Source organism: Thalassophryne amazonica, chromosome 9, assembly GCF_902500255.1.
Source record: "Thalassophryne amazonica chromosome 9, fThaAma1.1, whole genome shotgun sequence".
In the NCBI taxonomy this organism is placed as follows: Eukaryota; Metazoa; Chordata; class Actinopteri; order Batrachoidiformes; family Batrachoididae; genus Thalassophryne; species Thalassophryne amazonica.
Window position 1 is genome coordinate 114,603,023 of NC_047111.1, and position 20,600 is coordinate 114,623,622.

The following is a 20,600-nucleotide window of genomic DNA, read 5'->3' on the forward strand; positions in this document are numbered from 1 at the left end:
GAGGCTCTCTCCGCACAGATGGCGGCGAGCGCTCAGGGCGCTGCTGCAGCTCGTCCTCCTGCCGACCCTGTGCAGGATATAAATGTTCCAGTGGTGGTTCAACAACCCCTCCCACCATCCCCTGAAGCATACATAAGCCCTCCTGAGCCATACGGAGGTTGTGTGGAGACGTGCGCGGACTTTCTTATGCAGTGTTCGCTCGTCTTCGCACAACGTCCCGTCATGTACGCGTCAGATGCTAGTAAAATAGCTTATGTGATTGCTCTGCTTCGGGGTAAAGCACGCGCCTGGGCTACGGCGCTCTGGGAACAGAACTCACTGTTGTTATCAGCATACACTGGGTTTGTGGGGGAGTTCAGAACAGTGTTTGATCACCCTAACAGAGGAGAGACCGCTTCAACAGTGCTGCTGTCAATGAGACAGGGACGCGAGAGCGCAGCCGCTTATGCAGTCAACTTCCGCATCGCGGCTGCGAGGTCCGGCTGGAATAACGTTGCGCTCCGCGCTGCCTTCATAAACGGACTGTCGTTGGTTCTGAAGGAGCAGCTGGTAGCTAAGGAGGAACCGCGGGATTTAGATGGGCTTATCGATCTGGTTATACGGTTAGAGAATCGGTTGGAGGAACGCCGTCGGGAGCGAGGCGAAGGACGTGACCGGATACGCGCCGCCCCTCTCCCTTCCGGGTTCGAAAAGGGGCCGCCCTCCCCACGCGCCACAGCCGCAGCGCTTTGTGGGGCAACAGCTCCCCCTGCTGACGTTGTTAGGGAAATGCACAGGGCCAAAATGGGGAGGCTGATCCGTGGAGAGTGTTTTCTCTGCAGCTCAACTGAGCACACACAGAGAAACTGCCCCAAACGGCCAAAACAACAACACTCGCCCTTAGAGACTGGGCTAAGGGGGGGGGTCAAAACATTCAAGTAAGACACACACAAATTGTCACACGACTCCCAGTCACAATCCTGAGCGGGGATTTAACCCTTCAAGCCCAAGCACTGGTGGACAAGGGGTCAGAAGGGAATCTGCTAGACAGCAGATGGGCAAGGGAGGTAGGGCTCCCTCTGATGGCACTTCCTTCGCCATTGCAGGTGCGGGCACTAGATGACACCCTCCTCCCTTTACTCACACACAAGACACAACCAGTAACTCTGGTGGTGTCTGGAAACCATCGGGAGGAGATTAAGTTTTTTGTAACTCCTTCTACCTCCCGTGTGATTTTGGGCATCCCATGGATGTTGAAGCACAATCCCCGGATTGATTGGCCGTCTGGGGTGGTGGTTCAGTGGAGCGAAACCTGCCATCAGGGGGTGTTTAGGATCCTCGGTTCCTCCCGGTTCACAGGCTAAGGAGGGGGTCAAAGTCCCTCCCAATCTGACGGCAGTGCCGGTTGAGTACCACGATCTTGCTGACGTCTTCAGCAAGGATCTGGCACTCACCCTTCCCCCGCACCGTCCGTACGATTGTGCCATTGATTTGGTTCCAGGCGCTGAGTTCCCGTCCAGCAGGCTGTACAACCTCTCACGACCTGAGCGCGAATCAATGGAGACCTACATCCGGGACTCGTTAGCTGCCGGGCTGATCCGGAACTCCACCTCCCCGATGGGGGCAGGTTTCTTTTTTGTGGGCAAGAAAGATGGCGGACTCCGTCCATGCATTGATTACAGGGGGCTGAATGAGATTACGGTTCGCAACCGATACCCGTTGCCATTGTTAGATTCCGTGTTCACCCCCCTGCATGGAGCCAAAATCTTTACTAAGCTGGATCTTAGAAATGCGTATCACCTGGTTCGGATCCGGAAGGGAGACGAATGGAAGACGGCATTTAACACCCCGTTAGGTCACTTTGAGTACCTGGTCATGCCGTTCGGCCTCACCAACGCCCCCGCGACGTTCCAAGCCTTGGTTAACGACGTCTTGCGGGACGTCCTGCACCGATTCGTCTTCGTATATCTGGACGATATTCTCATCTTTTCTCCGGATCCTGAGACCCATGTCCAGCATGTACGTCAGGTCCTGCAGCGGTTGTTAGAGAACCGACTGTTTGTGAAGGGCGAGAAGTGCGAGTTTCACCGCACGTCTTTGTCCTTCCTGGGGTTTATAATCTCCTCCAACTCCGTCGCCCCTGATCCGGCCAAGGTTGCGGCGGTGAGAGATTGGCCCCAACCAACAAGCCGTAGGAAGCTGCAACAGTTCCTCGGTTTCGCTAATTTCTATAGGAGGTTCATTAAGGGCTACAGTCAGGTAGTTAGCCCCCTGACAGCCCTGACCTCTCCAAAAGTCCCCTTCACCTGGTCGGATCGGTGCGAAGCCGCGTTCAAGGAGTTGAAACGACGGTTCTCTACTGCGCCAGTTTTGGTGCAGCCCGACCCTAGCCGCCAGTTCATGGTTGAAGTGGACGCCTCTGACTCAGGGATAGGAGCCGTGCTGTCCCCAGAGCGGAGAGACCGATAAGGTTCTTCACCGTGTGCCTACTTTCACGCAGGTTGACCCCGGCTGAACGGAACTATGACGTCGGCAATCGAGAACTCCTTGCGGTGAAAGAGGCTCTTGAGGAGTGGAGACACCTGTTGGAGGGAGCGTCTGTGCCGTTCACGGTTTTTCACTGACCATCGGAACCTGGAGTATATCAGGACCGCCAAGCGGGCGGAACCCCAGGCAAGCCCGCTGGTCACTGTTCTTCGGGCGTTTTGACTTCCGGATCACCTATCGCCCCGGGACCAAGAACCAGAGGTCGGATGCCTTGTCCCGGGTACACGAAGAGGAGGTCAAAACTGCACTGTCGGATCCACCGGAGCCCATCCTGCCTGAGTCCACTATCGTGGCCACCCTCACCTGGGACGTGGAGAAGACCGTCCGGGAGGCCCTGGCACGGAGCCCGGACCCAAGAACAGGTCCGAAGAACCGTCTGTACGTCACACCAGAGGCCAGAGCTGCAGTCTTGGACTTCTGTCACGGTTCCAAGCTCTCCTGTCATCCAGGGGTGCGAAGGACCGTGGCAGTTGTCCGGCAGCGCTTCTGGTGGGCGTCTATGGAGGCCGACGTCTGGGAATATATCCAGGCCTGCACCACCTGTGCCAGGGGCAAGGCAGTACACATGAAGGCCCAAGGACTCCTCCAGCCGCTGCCGGTGCCTCATCGCCCCTGGTCCCACATCGGCCTGGATTTCGTCACGGGCCTCCCGCCGTCCCAGGGCAACACCACCATCTTCATGATAGTGGACCGTTTCTCCAAGGCGGCCCACTTCATGGCCCTCCCGAAGCTCCCAACAGCCCAGGAGACAGCAGACCTCCTGGTCCACCACGTTGTCCGTCTGCATGGGATACCCTCCGACATCGTCTCAGATCGTGGTCCCCAGTTCTCCTCACACATCTGGAGGAGCTTCTGCAGGGAACTGGGGGCCACCGTGAGCCTCTCGTCTGGGTACCATCCACAGATGAACGGACAAGCAGAGCGGGTCAACCAGGAACTGGAACAGACCCTCCGCTGCATCACATCTGCGCACCCGACGGCCTGGAGTAACCATCTGGCCTGGATCGAGTATGCGCATAACAGCCAGGTGTCTTCGGCCACCGGCCTCTCCCCATTTGAGGTGTGTTTGGGGTATCAGCCCCCGTTGTTTCCCGTGGTGGAGGGAGAGGTCGGTGTGCCCTCGGTCCAGGCCCACCTGCGGAAGTGCCGTCGGGTGTGGCGCTCCGCCCGCTCTGCCTTGTTGAAGGCCCGGACGAGGGCGAAGACCCATGCAGACCGTCGGCGATCCCCGGCCCCTGCTTACCAGCCCGGGCAGGAGGTGTGGCTTTCCACGAAGGACATCCCCCTCCAGGTGGACTCCCCGAAACTTCAGGACAGGTACATTGGCCCCTTCAAGATCCTCAAAGTCCTCAGTCCTGCCGCAGTGAAGCTCCAACTCCCGGCTTCACTGCGGATCCATCCGGTTTTCCACGTGTCACGTATCAAACCTCATCACACCTCACCCCTCTGTGCTCCCGGACCGGCGCCCCCTCCTGCTCGGATCATTGACGGGGGGCCGGCTTGGATGGTGCGCCGGCTCCTGGACGTCCGTCGGATGGGTCGGGGGTTCCAGTACTTGGTGGACTGGGAGGGGTATGGACCCGAAGAACGCTCCTGGGTGAAGGGGAGCTTCATCCTGGATCCAGCCCTCCTGGCCGACTTCTACCGTCGACACCCCAACAAGCCGGGTCGGGCACCAGGAGGCGCCCGTTGAGGGGGGGGTCCTGTTGTGTGTGGGCCGCCAGAAGAGGAGGTACTGCTGGCCCACCACCAGTGGGCGCTCTGCCTGAAGTGCGGGCTTCAGGCACGAGAGGGCGCTGCCGCCATGGACACAGCCGGGGGTGACAGCTGTCGCTCATTACCTCTTGACAGCTGTCACCCATCTACTCAACATCATCTCACTCCATAAAGACCAGACGTCATCTCCACCTCGTTGCCGAGATATCATACTTCATTAGAGGTAATATCCTCAGCCTTTTGTAAATCTGTTTATTGTGAGTGTTTGCAGGAGAACCGGTCGTTTTTGAGGAGGCTGTGCAAGACGGCGCTCCTTTTCAGCTGAGACCGCTGCAACGCGCTGAGTGTGAGGTGGACGTGGCATTCCCACCGTTATTGTTACTGGGTGTACACACACCCACACTTGACTGTCTTTGTTCTTCGCCAGCAGTACCAGATCCGACAGTCGGGGACGGTGATCACCTGGGAATTCGGGACTTGGCGGCTCCAGTATTCACCAGGTTCTGGGGCGGCGGAAATTGTGTGGTTCCGGCTCTCCTCAGGACAGACGTCTTCTATCCTCGAGCCTGCCCACACGTCACCTTTGTGTATTGACTGTTGTGATATTCTGAGATCGTCTGTATGTTCGTTGTGCACATTCACAACATTAAGTTGTTATATTTTGGCTCATCTATTGACCGTTCATTTGCACCCCCTGTTGTGGGTCCGTGTCACTACACTTTCCCAACATGAACTCAAAGATCTAAATCATATAGATCACATACACAATATCACCATTTCCCTCAAATATTGTTCACAAACCAGTCTAAATCTGTGATAGTGAGCACTTCTCCTTTGCTGAGATAATCCATCCCACCTCACAGGTGTGCCATACCAAGATGCTGATTAGACACCATGATTAGTGCACAGGTGTGCCTTAGACTGCCCACAATAAAAGGCCACTCTGAAAGGTGCAGTTTTGTTTTATTGGGGGGGGGGGGGGGATACCAGTCAGTATCTGGTGTGACCACCATTTGCCTCATGCAGTGCAACACATCTCCTTCGCATCATCTGTGAAGAGAACACCTCTCCAACGTGCCAAACACCAGCGAATGTGAGCATTTGCCCACTCAAGTCGGTTACGACAATGAACTGGAGTCAGGTCGAGACCCTGATGAGGACGACGAGCATGCAGATGAGCTTCCCTGAGACGGTTTCTGACAGTTTGTGCAGAAATTCTTTGGTTATGCAAACCGATTGTTCCAGCAGCTGCCCGAGTGGCTGGTCTCAGACGATCTTGGAGGTGAACATGCTGGATGTGGAGGTCCTGGGCTGGTGTGGTTACACGTGGTCTGCGGTTGTGAGGCTGGTTGGATGTACTGCCAAATTCTCTGAAACGCCTTTGGAGACGGCTTATGGTAGAGAAATGAACATTCAATACGCGAGCAACAGCTCTGGTTGACATTCCTGCTGTCAGCATGCCAATTGCACGCTCCCTCAAATCTTGCGACATCTGTGGCATTGTGCTGTGTGATAAAACTGCACCTTTCAGAGTGGCCTTTTATTGTGGGCAGTCTAAGGCACACCTGTGCACTAATCATGGTGTCTAATCAGCATCTTGGTATGGCACACCTGTGAGGTGGGATGGATTATCTCAGCAAAGGAGAAGTGCTCACTATCACAGATTTAGACTGGTTTGTGAACAATATTTGAGGGAAATGGTGATATTGTGTATGTGGAAAAAGTTTTAGATCTTTGAGTTCATCTCATACAAAAGGGAAGCAAAACCAAAAGTGTTGCGTTTATATTTTTGTTGAGTATATATATATATATATATATATATATATATATATATATATATATATATATATATACAGTGGGGTAAAAAAGTATCTATTCAGTCCCTGATTGTGCAAGTTCTCCTACTTAGAAAGATGAGAGAGGTCTGTAATTTTCAACATAGGTACACTTCAACTATGATGGACAAAATGAAAAAACAAATCTAGAAAATCACATTGTAGGATTTTTAAAGAATTTATTTGTAAATTATGGTGGAAAATAAGTATTTGGTCAATAACAAACAAGCAAGATTTCTGGCTCTCACAGACCTGTAACTTCTTCTTTAAGAAGCTCTTCTGTCGTCCACCTGTTACCTGTATTAATGGCACCTGTTTGAACTCATCTGTATAAAAGACACCTGTCCACAGCCTCAAACAGTCAGACTCCAAACTTAACCATGTCCAAGACCAAAGAGCTGTTGAAGGACACCAGGAAGAAAATTGTATATGTGCACCAGGCTGGGAAGAGTGAGTCTAGTCAAGCAGGTTGGTGTGAATAAATCAAACTGTGGGAGCAATTGTAAGAAATGGAAGACAAACAACCATTGATAATCTCCCACAGTCTGGAGCTCCACGCAAGATCTCATCCTGTGGGGTCAAAATGATCATGAGAACGGTGAACAAAAAACCCAGAACTACACGGAGGGACCTGATGAATGACCTGCAGAGAGCTGGGACCAAAGTAACAAAAGCTACAAACTACGCAGAGAGGGACTCAAATCCTGCAGTGCCAGGCGTGTCTCCCTGCTTAAGCCAGTACGTGTCCAGGCCCGTCTGAAGTTTGCCAGAGAGCTTATGGATGATCCAGAAGAGGATTGGGAGAATATCATGTGGTCAGATGAAACCAAAATAGAACATTTTGGTAAAAACTCAACTCGTCATGTTTGGAGGAAGAAGAATGCTGAGTTGCATTCCAAGAACACCGTATCTACTGTGAAGCATGGGGGTGGAAACATCATGCTTTGGGGCTGTTTTTCTGCAAAGGGGACAGGACGACTGATCTGTGTTAAGGGAAGAATGAACATGGCCATGTATCATGAGATTTTAAGCCAAAACCTCCTTCCATCAGTGAGATCACTGAAGATGCAACGTGGCTGGGTCTTCCAGCATGACAACAATCCCAAGCACACCGCTCAGGCAACGAAGGAGTGGCTCCGTAAAAAGCATTTCAAAGTCCTGGAGTGGCCTAGCCAGTCTTCAGACCTCAACCCCATAGAAAATTTCTTGAGGGAGTTGAAAGTCCGTGTTGCCCAGCGACAGCCCCAAAACATCACTGTTCTAGAGGAGATCTGCATGGAGGAATGGACCAAAATACCAACTACAGTGTGTGCAAACCTGGTGAAGACTTACAGGAAAGGTTCACAGTATGTTCAGACACATTTCTCATAGCTTCAGAAGGAGAATGAACACATATTTTCAGTGTGTATGAGAATGTGCTGATGCCGTGTGTAAGCTGCCAGATTTCTTTATTGGTGGACATGTCTGAGATTGTGTTTGTTTGTTTTGCTTTTTGCCACAGGCGGAAGATCTCAGCTGTATCAAATGGTACTTGTGAGGATGAGCTGGCTGAGAAAGTAGGAGCCTGGGATTTTGTGGAATCTTCACAGAGGTCATTCTGCAGCTGTTCCAGGTCAGTTGCACGTCATTCATTCATTGATTCATTTTTTGCCGCTTATCCAGTTCCAGGTCACGGTGGCAGTATACCATGCAGCTCACTCCACAATCTCCTATCCTCACCTAAGTCCACTAACCCTACCTGTGGCATTCCGAGGCATTTCCAAGCCAGTTGGGAACTATAATCTCTTCAGCATGTCCTGAGTCTTGCCCGGGGCCTCCTCCAAATTGGACGTGCCTGGAAAACCTCCCTAGGGAGAACATCCTCACTGGATGCCTGAACGACCTCAGCTGGTTACTTTTGATGTGAAGAAGCAGCAGCTTTACTCAGAGTCCCTCACGGATAGTCAGGCTTCTCACCCTGTCTAGGAGTTGTAAGCCCAGATACCGTCCGGAGGAATCTTATTTCCACCGCTTGTATCCACAACCTTGTTCTTTCATACACTACCCAAAGTTCATGACCATAGGTGAGGATAGGAGTGTAAATTGCCTGGTAAGTCAGGAGTCTGTCTGTTGCTTCACCCTCCACAGCTCCATGGGTCACTGGAAATGTTAAAGACCATTAAAAGGACAAATAAGTGTTATATAGTCCGTGAGACCTATTGAGAAGTGGTGGTCAGGTGGTTAGTGCACTTGTTTTCAGTGCGGAAGGAAGGGCATCTGGCATAAAACACCAAATCAGCATGTATATTCACCTTAGATCTGCTATGTCGTCCAGTCGAAGAGACTTACTAGCCCATGTGACCAGAGACACAAAGGGTTGGGGGGGGGTTGCTAGAAATCTTGGTACGGGAGGCGTGCATCATGTGTGAGTCTGCAGTTCATATCAGTTATTGTCCGTGTGGGCATAATGTCTGGAGTTGCTTTGACAGCATCTGTAGGGGAGGCAGAAAGATAAGAGGGGGAGCCGAATGGTTCACCAAGGCCGTAGAGTTTCTTCTGGAGGAAAACAAACAGGGTGCTTTGACCTTCGGTGGCTGATAAGCCTGCCATGTTTAGGGTTAAGCAGAGAAACACAGAAATTCCATTTACGGCTCCTTTGACTGACCAAATCCAATTCATGAGTATTCCCTGGTCTCCAACATATTCCTTTGCAAGGCGCACAGTTGCACCAAGATGTTTTCCAACTTGCATCTGAGTTCAAGGGTTAACGCAGTCTGAGATTATACCACTTTGCCCACCTCATTAATCATGATGGACAGGTGAGGGGTTGTGGTTTTCTGGTAGGTCAGGGCAGCACATAAACCAATAAGCACCAGCCCTCCTACTATATAACCAAATAAAAATAAATCTTCGACATCCTCCACAGAGAGTGGAGCCAAGCACACGACAAAACACTTCTCCCAGGCGTCGAGAACATAGCCCGCAGAGTTGGTTCCATCTGGGCATGCAGGGCCCCTCAGTTCTGATTTCCTTGTTGAAAAAATGCTGTCAATAGCGTTCAGAGACCAGCTGATCAATTCCATGGTTATTCCAATATAGTTTGAAGAATTCACAGTCTGGTGAAGTAGGGACTTTGAAGGTTGTAGCAGAGATAGAGAAACACAGAGGAGAGGAGAGAGGAGGAGGAGATGTGACCACCCTCGCCGACGTCCCAGCTCAAGCATCTGACAAATCTGTGTGTCATATCTACACATGCTTGTGGATATTTCTCAGCTGTTGGAAACCTTTATGCTGAGGACTTAAAAAAAAAAAAAAAAATCCACTATTCATGAAGAGACTCTGCTTGGACTGCAGACAAGAGCAGATTGGGTTGGCCCAGTCAGCTAGGGCAAGTATATATAGTTTTGGAAACCACCCAAAATTTTCACGACACTGAATTTGGAAGCTTTGTTCACTGGCAGTTTTAATGGCCATTAGCTTTGTTTTATAGGTTGGATCCTTCTGAGTGTCTGCTTATTTTGACGTCTGATTGTCAGGACACGCAAGTACTTTTACCATCAATGAGGCATGAGTTATTTGTCAGAAATGGAATGCAAAACCAGAGAGGTTCAACAAATTTCTAAAGGAGTTAAGAGGATGCATTTTCTCAGCAATGCAAATGTGTCTAAAGCCATGGTCCCACCAAATAAAGAAGGATGAATAATGAGCCACACAGCATGGTTTTAGTTTGCTATGAGAAGATTTATTCAACTTTCGTGGCTCCTAGAGGCTCTTAGAGGCATTATCGTCGGTTAACAAGGCTCATCTCTGAGCGTGGCGCTAATTTCAAGATGTTCAAAATTTAGCTCCAACAGTGTGGGGCAGTTTGTGTGCGAGTTACTATGACAACTAACTAGGATTATAGAGGCATGTTTGTGGTGCAGACAAGGCTGCTAAAAGCCCATTATCCGAGTGCCTGGTAGGTATGAGGGACCTGAGAGGCTATTTTGGAGCGGCTCAGCCCTCTTGCACACAATCCCACCTGTTTTGTGCACCGGACGCTGTATATAAAACAATTATTTTGTAGTGGATTAATCATTTTCTGTCAAACCTTGGACTTTGAAAACACCTCTAATCACTTCTGGAGTCACAGAGGACTGTTTCATCTGCATGCTTTTTTTCCTTTTCCTGCTCCATGAGGAATGTATTTTGGAACAACTTAAAGGTAGCTATTTTTCATGTTTTTATAGCTTGGTAAAACAGTTGCATGTTCATTCCTAGCTGTAAAGTATGTCTATGATAGATTTAATATCTTGTTAATGGATCAGATTGAGCTCCGCTGTGTCTGCGAACTTACACAATGACTCATGCACAAAACGAGCATTTAGGCACAACGCCAACTCGCAAAAGAGTGATTTTGCAGTCAATAATGGACAAACACAAAGTTAAAAGTTGGATCACAGTGTCAGTCGCTGTGTGTTTACAGCTGCGGAAGAATAAATGCCAGTGAAGCTGCGAGAAGGAGCGCAGAGCTGTCGAGGAACACAGAACAAGAGCACGCAAAAGAGCGATTTTGCAGACATAACACAAAGTTAAAAGTTGTATCACAGCGACTGTAAGCTGTGGAAGAAATAAAGAAATAATTTTATTTATTTATTTATTTTATTGGAAATGAGCCACAGTTGTGGCAGCGGGTGTATATAAATAAAGTGGCCACCTCATTGTGGTGTCTTTTTTTTTTTGGAAGTGATGCACACTTCTGGCAGCGTGCACTCACTCAGTGCAGCGTCTTTTTTTGGACTGCGTTTAAAAAATGTGACATCTTGAATGGATGCTGCGAATTGAAAACCCACACTTTAAAGGGACCAAGTGTGGGAGGGCTGGACGTTTGGACCAAACCTATGCCTAAACGTGCACCAACGTTGCGTTATCATGGCACTACATGGATCATATGTGGCTTGACGTGGATCATATGTGGCAACACAAGCCACGGGACAGGGCTCAAATGACTGGTCGGTCGTGGCTCACTAGAGGCACATAGAGGTGCCTTAGTCGCGGATACGTGACGGCTTAAAACGTGGATCATTCTTCAAATAATTGCTGACACATCAATCAATCAATCAATCAATTTTTTTATATAGCGCCAAATCACAACAAACAGTTGCCCCAAGGCGCTTTATATTGTAAGGCAAGGCCATACAATAATTATGTAAAACCCCAACGGTCAAAACGACCCCCTGTGAGCAAGCACTTGGCTACAGTGGGAAGGAAAAACTCCCTTTTAACAGGAAGAAACCTCCAGCAGAACCAGGCTCAGGGAGGGACAGTCTTCTGCTGGGACTGGTTGGGGCTGAGGGAGAGAACCAGGAAAAAGACATGCTGTGGAGGGGAGCAGAGATCGATCACTAATGATTAAATGCAGAGTGGTGCATACAGAGCAAAAAGAGAAAGAAACAGTGCATCATGGAACCCCCCAGCAGTCTACGTCTATAGCAGCATAACTAAGGGATGGTTCAGGGTCACCTGATCCAGCCCTAACTAGAAGCTTAGCAAAAAGGAAGTTTAAGCCTAATCTTAAAAGTAGAGAGGGTGTCTGTCTCCCTGATCTGAATTGGGGAGCTGGTTCCACAGGAGAGGAGCCTGAAAGCTGAAGGCTCTGCCTCCCATTCTACTCTTACAAACCCTAGGAACTACAAGGTAAGCCTGCAGTCTTAGATCGAAGCGCTCTATTGGGGTGATATGGTACTACGAGGTCCCTAAGATAAGATGGGACCTGATTATTCAAAACCTTATAAGTAAGAAGAAGAATTTTAAATTCTATTCTAGAATTAACAGGAAGCCAATGAAGAGAGGCCAATATGGGTGAGATATGCTCTCTCCTTCTAGTCCCCGTCAGTACTCTAGCTGCAGCACATCCATACGTGGCTCATTATTCATGGCTTATTATTCGGTGGGGCCGAGGCTTAATCTTTGTTGTGTATCTTCATATTTTCATAATTTTTCTTAGGTGTATTTAAATAAATGCATTTATATTGCGCTTTTCCATCGACATCAGGCGTTCAAAGCGCTTTACAAATAATGCCTTACATTCACCCCGATGCAAGGGTGCTGCCCATAGACAGCCCATAATAGACAGGTAATTTAGTCACGTGACCTGGAGCGCTGACCCGCCCATCTTGGAAGGTTGAAGCGCTGCAGCTGTCAGTGGAAGTGCATGCTCTGCGCTTGTAATCACTGTCGATTTTCTGGCCGACTTCTCCGCCGTTATTTACATTTAAGACATGAAAACTTCTGCTTAGGTCAATTCAGATACAGAGATTCAATTTCTGAAGTCAGATTTATCATAGCTGTTGATTGTTTCTCCCTATAAGGCTGCGAATGGAGCATAAAGTGGAGCTCCTGTCAATAGAAAACTCATGTCATCAGTCACCTCTCTGACTGATTCCTCTTTTTTTTCTTCTGTGCTTTGACAGCAAAGGATTAGAACAAAATCATGAGTGGAAGAGCCAAAGCAGGCGGTAAAGCCAGAGCCAAGGCGAGGACTCGCTTCTCCCGTGCTGGATTGCAGCTTCCAGTCAGCTGTGTCACTGTCTGCTGGGGGGAGCGGCTGTGCGGGGCGTGTGGGTGCCGGAGTCCCCATTTACCTGGCAGCTGTGCTCAAGTGTCTGGCCGCTGGGATCCTCAAGCTGGCCGGCGGCACTGCTCAGGACAGTGGGAAGACTCATCTCATTTCACATCACCTGCAGCTGGCTGTCCGTAATGACAAGGCGCTCATGAGCAGTGTTTTCAGCCAGTTCGGGGATCTCAGTGGCTGGGCGCTTGAGCACAGCCGCCGGGTGTGCGGGGGCTTTTTTTTCTTCGGCGGGTGGTGGGGCGCGGCCAGCACGGGATGATTTCATTCTTATCCCTCACTGTCAAAGCACAGAGAAAAAAAAAGAGGAATCATCCAGAGAGTTGACTGATGACAGAAACCGAATCTACGTATCCGAATTGACCTAAGCACAAGTTTTCAGGTCTTAAATGTAAATAACGGTGGAGAAGTCGGCCAGAGAATCGACAGTGATTACAAACGCAGAGCATGCGTTTTCCACCGACAGCACAAGACCGCCGCAGCGCTTCAACCTTCCAAGATGGCGGGGCTGCTATCCACTTGGGCAGGCATTTTGTACAGCTCAACCCTATCTAGTAAGTCTGTGGTGCTGCCATACAAGGTAATCACTACACACTGGGAGCAACTAGGGGATTAAGGACCTTGCCCAAGGGCCCTTAGTGATTTTCCAGTCAGGCTAGGATTTGAACCGCGGCTCCCATGGTCTCAAGCCCAACGCTTAACCACTAGACCATCGCCTCCCCTATTTCTGTGCTTCTGTTTTCCTTGGTGTCACTGGTACCTCATGGTCTCACCCTATTTACCTGCTTGATTTCTTCTCCACAGACACAAATCTGTGAAGCAGCGAATGGGGTGTACTGTTGGACAAACACAAACAGCAGGCCAGTCTGCCCAGCCTCTGACGAAGCACAAAACTGGTGGTGAGAAGCCAGAGAAAGGTGAGAAGCAGCAGAAAAGGCCCCAGATGCCATTCCATCATCGCAGCCTGACTAGTGATGATGCTTCACTAGAAACTGAGCGAACAGCAGGCCAGAGGTTAGCCATGAGAAGCCAGGATAGTGGAAGATTCTCTAGTATGCGCCCGGCGGATGTGTCTACAATCCAAAAAGCCCCCCAACTCCACAGTGGCGGAGTTAACACTGGGCTGTCAGAACAGGTCAATTCTCCACAGCCTCCACCACTTAGCCCCCACCCCTGTGAAGATAACGAAGAGTCAGGGGAGAACATGAAGAACCCTTCAACCCCCAACAGTCAACACTTTTACCAGCCGCAGCCAGAGCCCTGCTTAGTGGGGATGAAGGGTGGTGGCGAGGAACCTGGAGGCCCAGAGAGTCTAATTCAGCACTTCCACTCCCACCACCCACATCCCCACCCTGGAGCCTCAGAATACCCTGAACCGCCAGAGCCCACTGTGTATGTGGGTACAGCAGTGAGCCTGGAGAACGACAGCTCCCATTCTCCATGGCGGTTCTTCAATCTGCCTCGCAGGAAAGAAGCTGAGTTGTCCACACCGTTGCTGCCAGGAGACAGGTTGAGGGATGAAGCCTCAGGGTCACAGGACAACCTGGTCTCCGCTACAGAGTGAGTGATACCAGTTAATGAGCAAACTTTTTTACCCTCACAGAGGTTTAAAGGTCGCATGCTGACAAAGCACCTCCAAGCTCTCCCATCTTTTCCTTTGGGTTCTCTCTCACTCTGTCTTTAGAACCCCTTCATCTAATTTCTCCATTTCTTAGCCTCAAAATGTTCTGTTTAACACTTAAATGCACACAGCATGTTAATCTCCTGCTATGTGCGCATATGACATCATACATCACCAATGTGCAGGGCCAGCACTATGCATCAGTTCCTTCACACAAACACACATTGAATCTGGGAGAGAGGATGTGTAATGGTGGGGATAGATTAAGATAAATCTCTGCTAGTGTAATAGATTTGAAGTCTGAAATACCATCTTCTGGTGCTTTGGCAAGCACAGCAATCGTTGCACAGAAACTTGGCACCAAGAAGAATCAGCTTTAGCATTTCATATTGCCAGCATGGCAGCGCACCACAGATGGAGAGACGGGGGTCTTGTCCATTGTGAAGGCCATCAGGGAGACTAGCTGGCTGTAGGGTGACTGTGGTGGGAGTTATCAGTTAGGTTATGCAATCCCAAGGTGCCAGCCCCTTAGCAGGGTTATACTAGTGTGCTGAAATCCTCCCTGCATACATTGAACGGCAGCTGATCTCCACACATCAGAGCGGACAGGCCTGAGGAGAAGACTGAATTACTGAAAAATGTAGGCAAGCAGTGGAAAAAGGCACATGTCTTACTTTGACTCCTCATGTTGTGATTAGGGGCAAGTACTTATCTAATATTCTCCTCCTGCCTCTTAATTGTTATATATAAGAGTACAAGTAGGTCACAGACAAGTTGCAGGTCTAGTCGAGTAAGCAGACATCCCCAGACTTCCATAAACCATAAATCAAATATAAATGCAAGAAAGCAACAGTGCATCAAGTTCTCTTGCATGTCAGGTGACATAATAATTTGATAAACAATCGAATCACATTTGAATCAAGTGAAAATAAATGAGTTGAGAAAATGAGTTTCTTGTAGACATTTTGTAGAATATCGCTTGACGGTGGTGACCAAGCGGTTAGTGCGCTCGTTTCCAGTGTGGAAGGTCCCCGGTTCAAACCCCACCCCTGCCCATTCTTCATGTAGCGTGGAGTTGTGTCAGGAAGGGCATCCGACGTAAAACTTGTGCTGTGGTGACCCTGAGTGAAAGCAAGGAACATGCTGAAGGGACTTACTCTCATTTGAAGATGGATATAATTTTGGGCATTGAATATAACAAAAACAGTGGTCCCTCGTTTATCACGGGAGTTACGTTCTAAAAATATCCCGCGATAGGCGAAATCCGCGAAGTAGTCAGCGTTATTTTTTACAATTATTATAGATGTTTTAAGACTGTAAAACCCCTCACTACACACTTTATACACTTTTCTCAAACAGGCATTAACATTTTCTCACTTTTCTCTCCTGTGTAAACGCTCAAATTTTAAACCTTAGTAGAAAAATAAGTCCAGTATTATAGAATGAAACCAAAGATCAAAACCTGTTTTCAGGCCCAAACATTTGTTTGAGAAATAAAAATAGAACATTTTCCTATAAATAATTATGATGGCTTTTAGAACTAACGAATTTAATTTTAACGATCAACCTACGAGGTTAATAGTGACTGACCAGTATTTCACAGTTCCTCTGACTGCGCGTCTTCGTCGTGGCACCGCTCCGCAGCGTGTTTTTCCACCGAGTGACACCTTGGTGCAGGTGTCTTTTTCCGAGTGAAGAACACAGTTATGAGTAGTTGTTGGCGCTCTTTTTTCTTCTGGGCGAGAAGATTCTTATAAACAGACACACGCAGAACACAATGCGCATGCTCTTTCTTCGCTCACTGCCTCCAGTGTTACCGTTGTGGGACGGATGCGGGACCCGCAAAGAATCCAAGTCATTAAAAAGATACAAACCTCTCTCAGTGGCCTCGGAGCTCTGCGGCTGCGGTTACCGAGACCATGCAGCGCTGCGGATTTTTCCGCAAGAATTCTATCTTTGCAGGCTGCTGGAGCGCTCTGCATCAAAACAGCACAGCAGACAGTGGGGGCGGTGTGAGTGGCCCACTACAGCGCTTACCGAGCCTGCAGACTCGGTAAGCACATCGGAGGCAGTGAGAGCAATCGCGGTGATGCCGACCGGCCGTATGATGAGGACGCAGAACACAATGCGCTGTTAACAAAAAAAAGAAGTATGCAAAATTGCACTAAAAAAAATCCGCGAAACTGCGAGGCCACGAAAGGTGAACCGCGATATAGCGAGGGACCACTCTATTAATATGTATGTTTGCTACTCTATAATGTCATTTATTTATGTTACAACATGTGAGTAGGAGGTGTGACATTTTTAAATGCCCTGTGATCCTCTAATCTTCAAATTGAGTTATTTTTTATGTTTATGTCTGTATTGGATAACACAGAGTTGTAAGTTGTAGATGGAATTGTCTAATCCTTTTGTCTCTGCTTTGATTTTTTACATTGATACAAGTGATTTTAGTTTGTGAATTCTCAGCTTTTTTGTTTTGTAAAGTGCCCCCCACATCACATTGGCCTCAATTTCCTGTGATATGTCTGTTGATTGTTTTCAGAATTTTTCAAGCAGGAGGGTGTAACAGTGGCTCAGTATTTCAAGATCATCCAGCCCTGGATGAGTTTCCAGATTCTGAACTAATTATTGGGTGCTTTTTATATACAGAAATCTAATTTCTTTCTGTGATATTGTTTAGCAAAGCTGCATGAAATGAATGGAATAAAATGATTCATTTGGACCTGGTGGGCAGAAATGAGTTGTTATAACAAGGGAAACTGTATGTGATGTTCACCCAGTGGCATTGCAGAGGACTTACAGTGCAGCATTTGCCTCTTTTCAGAGCTATGTCCATATCCAAATGGCCCTTGAAAGTGTCGGAGGAGCGTGTAAAAATGTACCATGCCAGGAGAAACCAGTATCTATCTGCTGCCATAACTGACGTGGATCATGAGCCAGAAGTTGACCCTTACGCCTTTGAGGAAGGTGATGTCAAGTTCACATTCTCCAACAAGAAGGATAAGTCAGGCGGGGAGCGTGAGCCAGGCAAGAAACATAAGGTAAGAAATCCAAGGAGTGTCAAGTTCCTTTACAGGAAGATGACTGGTCTAGACTTTCACAATGACTAATGTTTCTAATGCTGCTCTTAAACCAAACTCTTGCACATTGGAAAAGAGTAACATGAACAGTAAATGCTGGATGCCAGTCAAAATGTAAAGTCGGTTTTATTTTCTTGTCAGTACACCAATACTTTGCAACAATCCTTCATTCATTCATGTTTAGAACCTGCTTAGTCCTGTTAGCAGTCACAGGGGTCACAGAAGTCACTGGACAAAAATGGGGAACAGGCCACCAGTATATCACAAGGCAGACACACAGACAGACATGTTCACACCCCAGCCACACCTTTGGTCAATTTAGTGTTTCCATCTAACCTAAATACATGTCTTTGGAAGTGGGGGGGGGGGGGGGGGGCAAAGCCCCTGGAGGAAACCCATGCAAACCCGGGGAGGACATGCACATGCCACATGGAAAGGACCAGGTCAGATTGTGTGTGTGTGTGTCGTCCCCCCCCCCCCGCTCACAATCTTTTATGTCACTCTCAATTTAGCATGTGCACCCAATTTTGCACAGTGCATGGACTAATAACATGTAGAAATTCATGGATCAAGTCATGCAAATAAATTTGTTTGGAGCGCTCGATATAGTAAATCATGGCCTCATTAATTTTTCTCTCTCTGTCACTCCTTCATGGTTCTGCGTGGACCACAGATGGGAAAACAACCTGCTGCGGATCTCTTGCCCTCCTTCAGTGTGAGGTGCAGTCAGTGGGGGCAAACAGCATAATGTGGACGCTGTTATTTTGTGACTCTGCTGCAGTTCATCGGCAGGCTTACGGCACAGCTTTACCACATCATGTGGTGTATGGCTGACATAAAACATTTGCACAGTACTGTTTGTGTATCATCGTCTAAATTGTGATCATTTGAACAGATGTGCAACTTCTTTGTGACAGTAAAGTACACTAATCAAGTGCTCTCTCAAGCATTTATTTGAGACACAGTTAAGCCAGTTGGCTCATAATGATGAGTGACATCATACATCATTTGTTTTCTTCAGTATCACATTGTATTTTTTTTTTTTTTTTTTTTTTTTTTTTGCACTGGTTTGTTTTTCTGAATTCTCTTTGCAGATGACACAAAACAGAACAAACTGATCTAAATTTAAGACCCACCCAGTGCTTTTGCCAAGTTACTTGATTCCAGTCTTGTTTACAGCCACACTTTGCTGGATATAATGTTTAAAAAATTGGGTATGAACCATTTTTTCAGTGACAGCAGAGAGATGAACCACTTGATCTACACCCTCCACACAAGTGCCTGAGGTTTAAAAGGGACATGAGAACTGTTTCTCAAAATCAGGCCAACATCATCCTGAGCAATGCCGCACTAAAATAAAAGAATGACTGCTTCCTACATGCTTCCGTTTTCACTGTGAAAGTCTACCTGAGCAGGAAGCAGTTTGTGAATTCTCATTGTTAGCTGAGGCCGGAGTCGCACTAAGTAGTGAGCTTTTCCGATTTCCTTTAGGTTGTTTTGTGTTTGATCGGCCCTCCGCACTCTCCCTCTTATTCCTCTGCTCGTCTCTGCCTCTGGGGAGGCTGTGCGAGAGCTGGCTGCGTTTCCAGACAAGGGCCACCTGTTAGCTGTGGATTGCCCCCAGCGCTAAGAGGGAGAGTCTGTCTGTGTTTGTGTGTGCCTGTGCACATTCCCTGGCTGCCTCTTTGCAGCAGTCTTCACGGGGCCTGGAGTCTAACCACAGTAACAAATCTGGAGCATTGAACCATTAAAAGGCACACAAATATTTTCTCTCTACGGTGTATAGTGAGGGGCAAGCTGCTCACCTGAGCTCTGTGCTGGGATTTAAGGGTGAAAGCAGCTTCCAGTAGAGTCCCCAAAGAGCAGTCTGTTCACTGGAGCACTTCCACACCACGTTCCGTGTGTGTGTGTGTGTGTGTGTGTGTGTGTGTGTGTGTGTGTGTGTGTGTGCGTGTGTAGACATATTCCTTCCTTCTCCATTTGCCCTCATTTTGACCTGTTATTAATATGATCATGATCACTCCATAAGTTACTATTTGAAAACTTTTTAAAGGTGCATGATGAAGAACCATGCGCCATCTTACTAAGTTGCCTGTAACAGCCTTTTATTTATTTAAAGGAATCTGGACCAGTTTTGCCTGAATGTCCATTGGTTTACATGGGCTGTGACATTTATGCATGTTTACAACTGTGTTGCACTGATTATGTCGTCTACATGTTTTTTTTTTTGTTTGTTTGTTTGTTTTTGTGGGATACAGTAGCAACAGCATAGCTGGAGAGAATTGTGGTTTATATATCAGAATGTATTTTTTGTGTAGTTAATAACATGAAGTCAGCGAACACCTTCAAACAACCAGCTCTCAGCACAACCAAGACTCCAACTAAGACCAAAATACTAAAGTTTCCGTCCAGACAAACGGGAATAACATTGACTTTGGTTGAAAACATGAGTCAGCTTAGAAACAACTTTTGAGAAATGAAAGGGATCTGTATTTTTGACCCCAGGTTCACTTTTATCATAATGACCAGGTGAGGAAACATGACTGAAAATGTGAATACAGTGTGATTTTGGTGGCTGAAGTCAGGTAACATTAGTTTGCCTGCTAGCTACCAGATCTAACCAATTTTAGTTTATCAGACCTAAAAAACAACAAAAAACCCCTTGAGTGGATAATGTCAGCTAATTTATCCAAACTAATACACAAGCTCTTTCTGGTGAATTGGTTTGGATGTTATACACAAATTGCTTTGGCCTATGTTACAAGTTATCCAATACCAATGTCTCTGTTTCCACGATGCCAGAATGTTTGCTGAAGAGTTTGAGCTCACATAGAAGGGGAAGGTTGACAGTAGGTTATTGGGCTGGTTGCAGTGTGAAGCTCTGCTCGATGTCACTGAAAACTTCATCATGCACCTTTTAAGGATTGTCAACAATAAAATGCTCACAGCTGTTTCAGGCCTGGTTTACAGCTAACTTTCAGGTTGATTCCCATATGGCCATTCAGACTCTAGCAAAGACCAGGGTTCTCTGCTTGACTTTTGAGGATCTGTGTCCGCTTATTTAGTGACAGTAACATAAAAATTGTGTGGCTTTACGTTGCAGTAATATTTTTTCAACACTCAGATGGTCACAGCTTTTCTTTGTGAATCATCATACTTTCTGACATGAATTAAGTTTATCAAGGAAATTTGCAAATCCATTAATAACTGGCATCTGCAAGTCATTTTAA

At 47.7% G+C, this 20,600-nt stretch overlaps 1 protein-coding gene across 1 annotated transcript in view; it reads left to right on the forward strand.

The window, feature by feature from the left end:
• Window positions 1-20,600, forward strand: part of med13a (mediator complex subunit 13a) — a 289,879-nt gene that overhangs the window by 187,566 nt on the left and 81,713 nt on the right. The window contains exons 8-10 of the mRNA XM_034179011.1: window positions 7,579-7,689; window positions 13,471-14,226; window positions 17,115-17,331. Coding sequence (XP_034034902.1) covers window positions 7,579-7,689; window positions 13,471-14,226; window positions 17,115-17,331 — 1,084 coding nt within the window. The remainder of the gene's footprint in view (window positions 1-7,578; window positions 7,690-13,470; window positions 14,227-17,114; window positions 17,332-20,600) is intronic.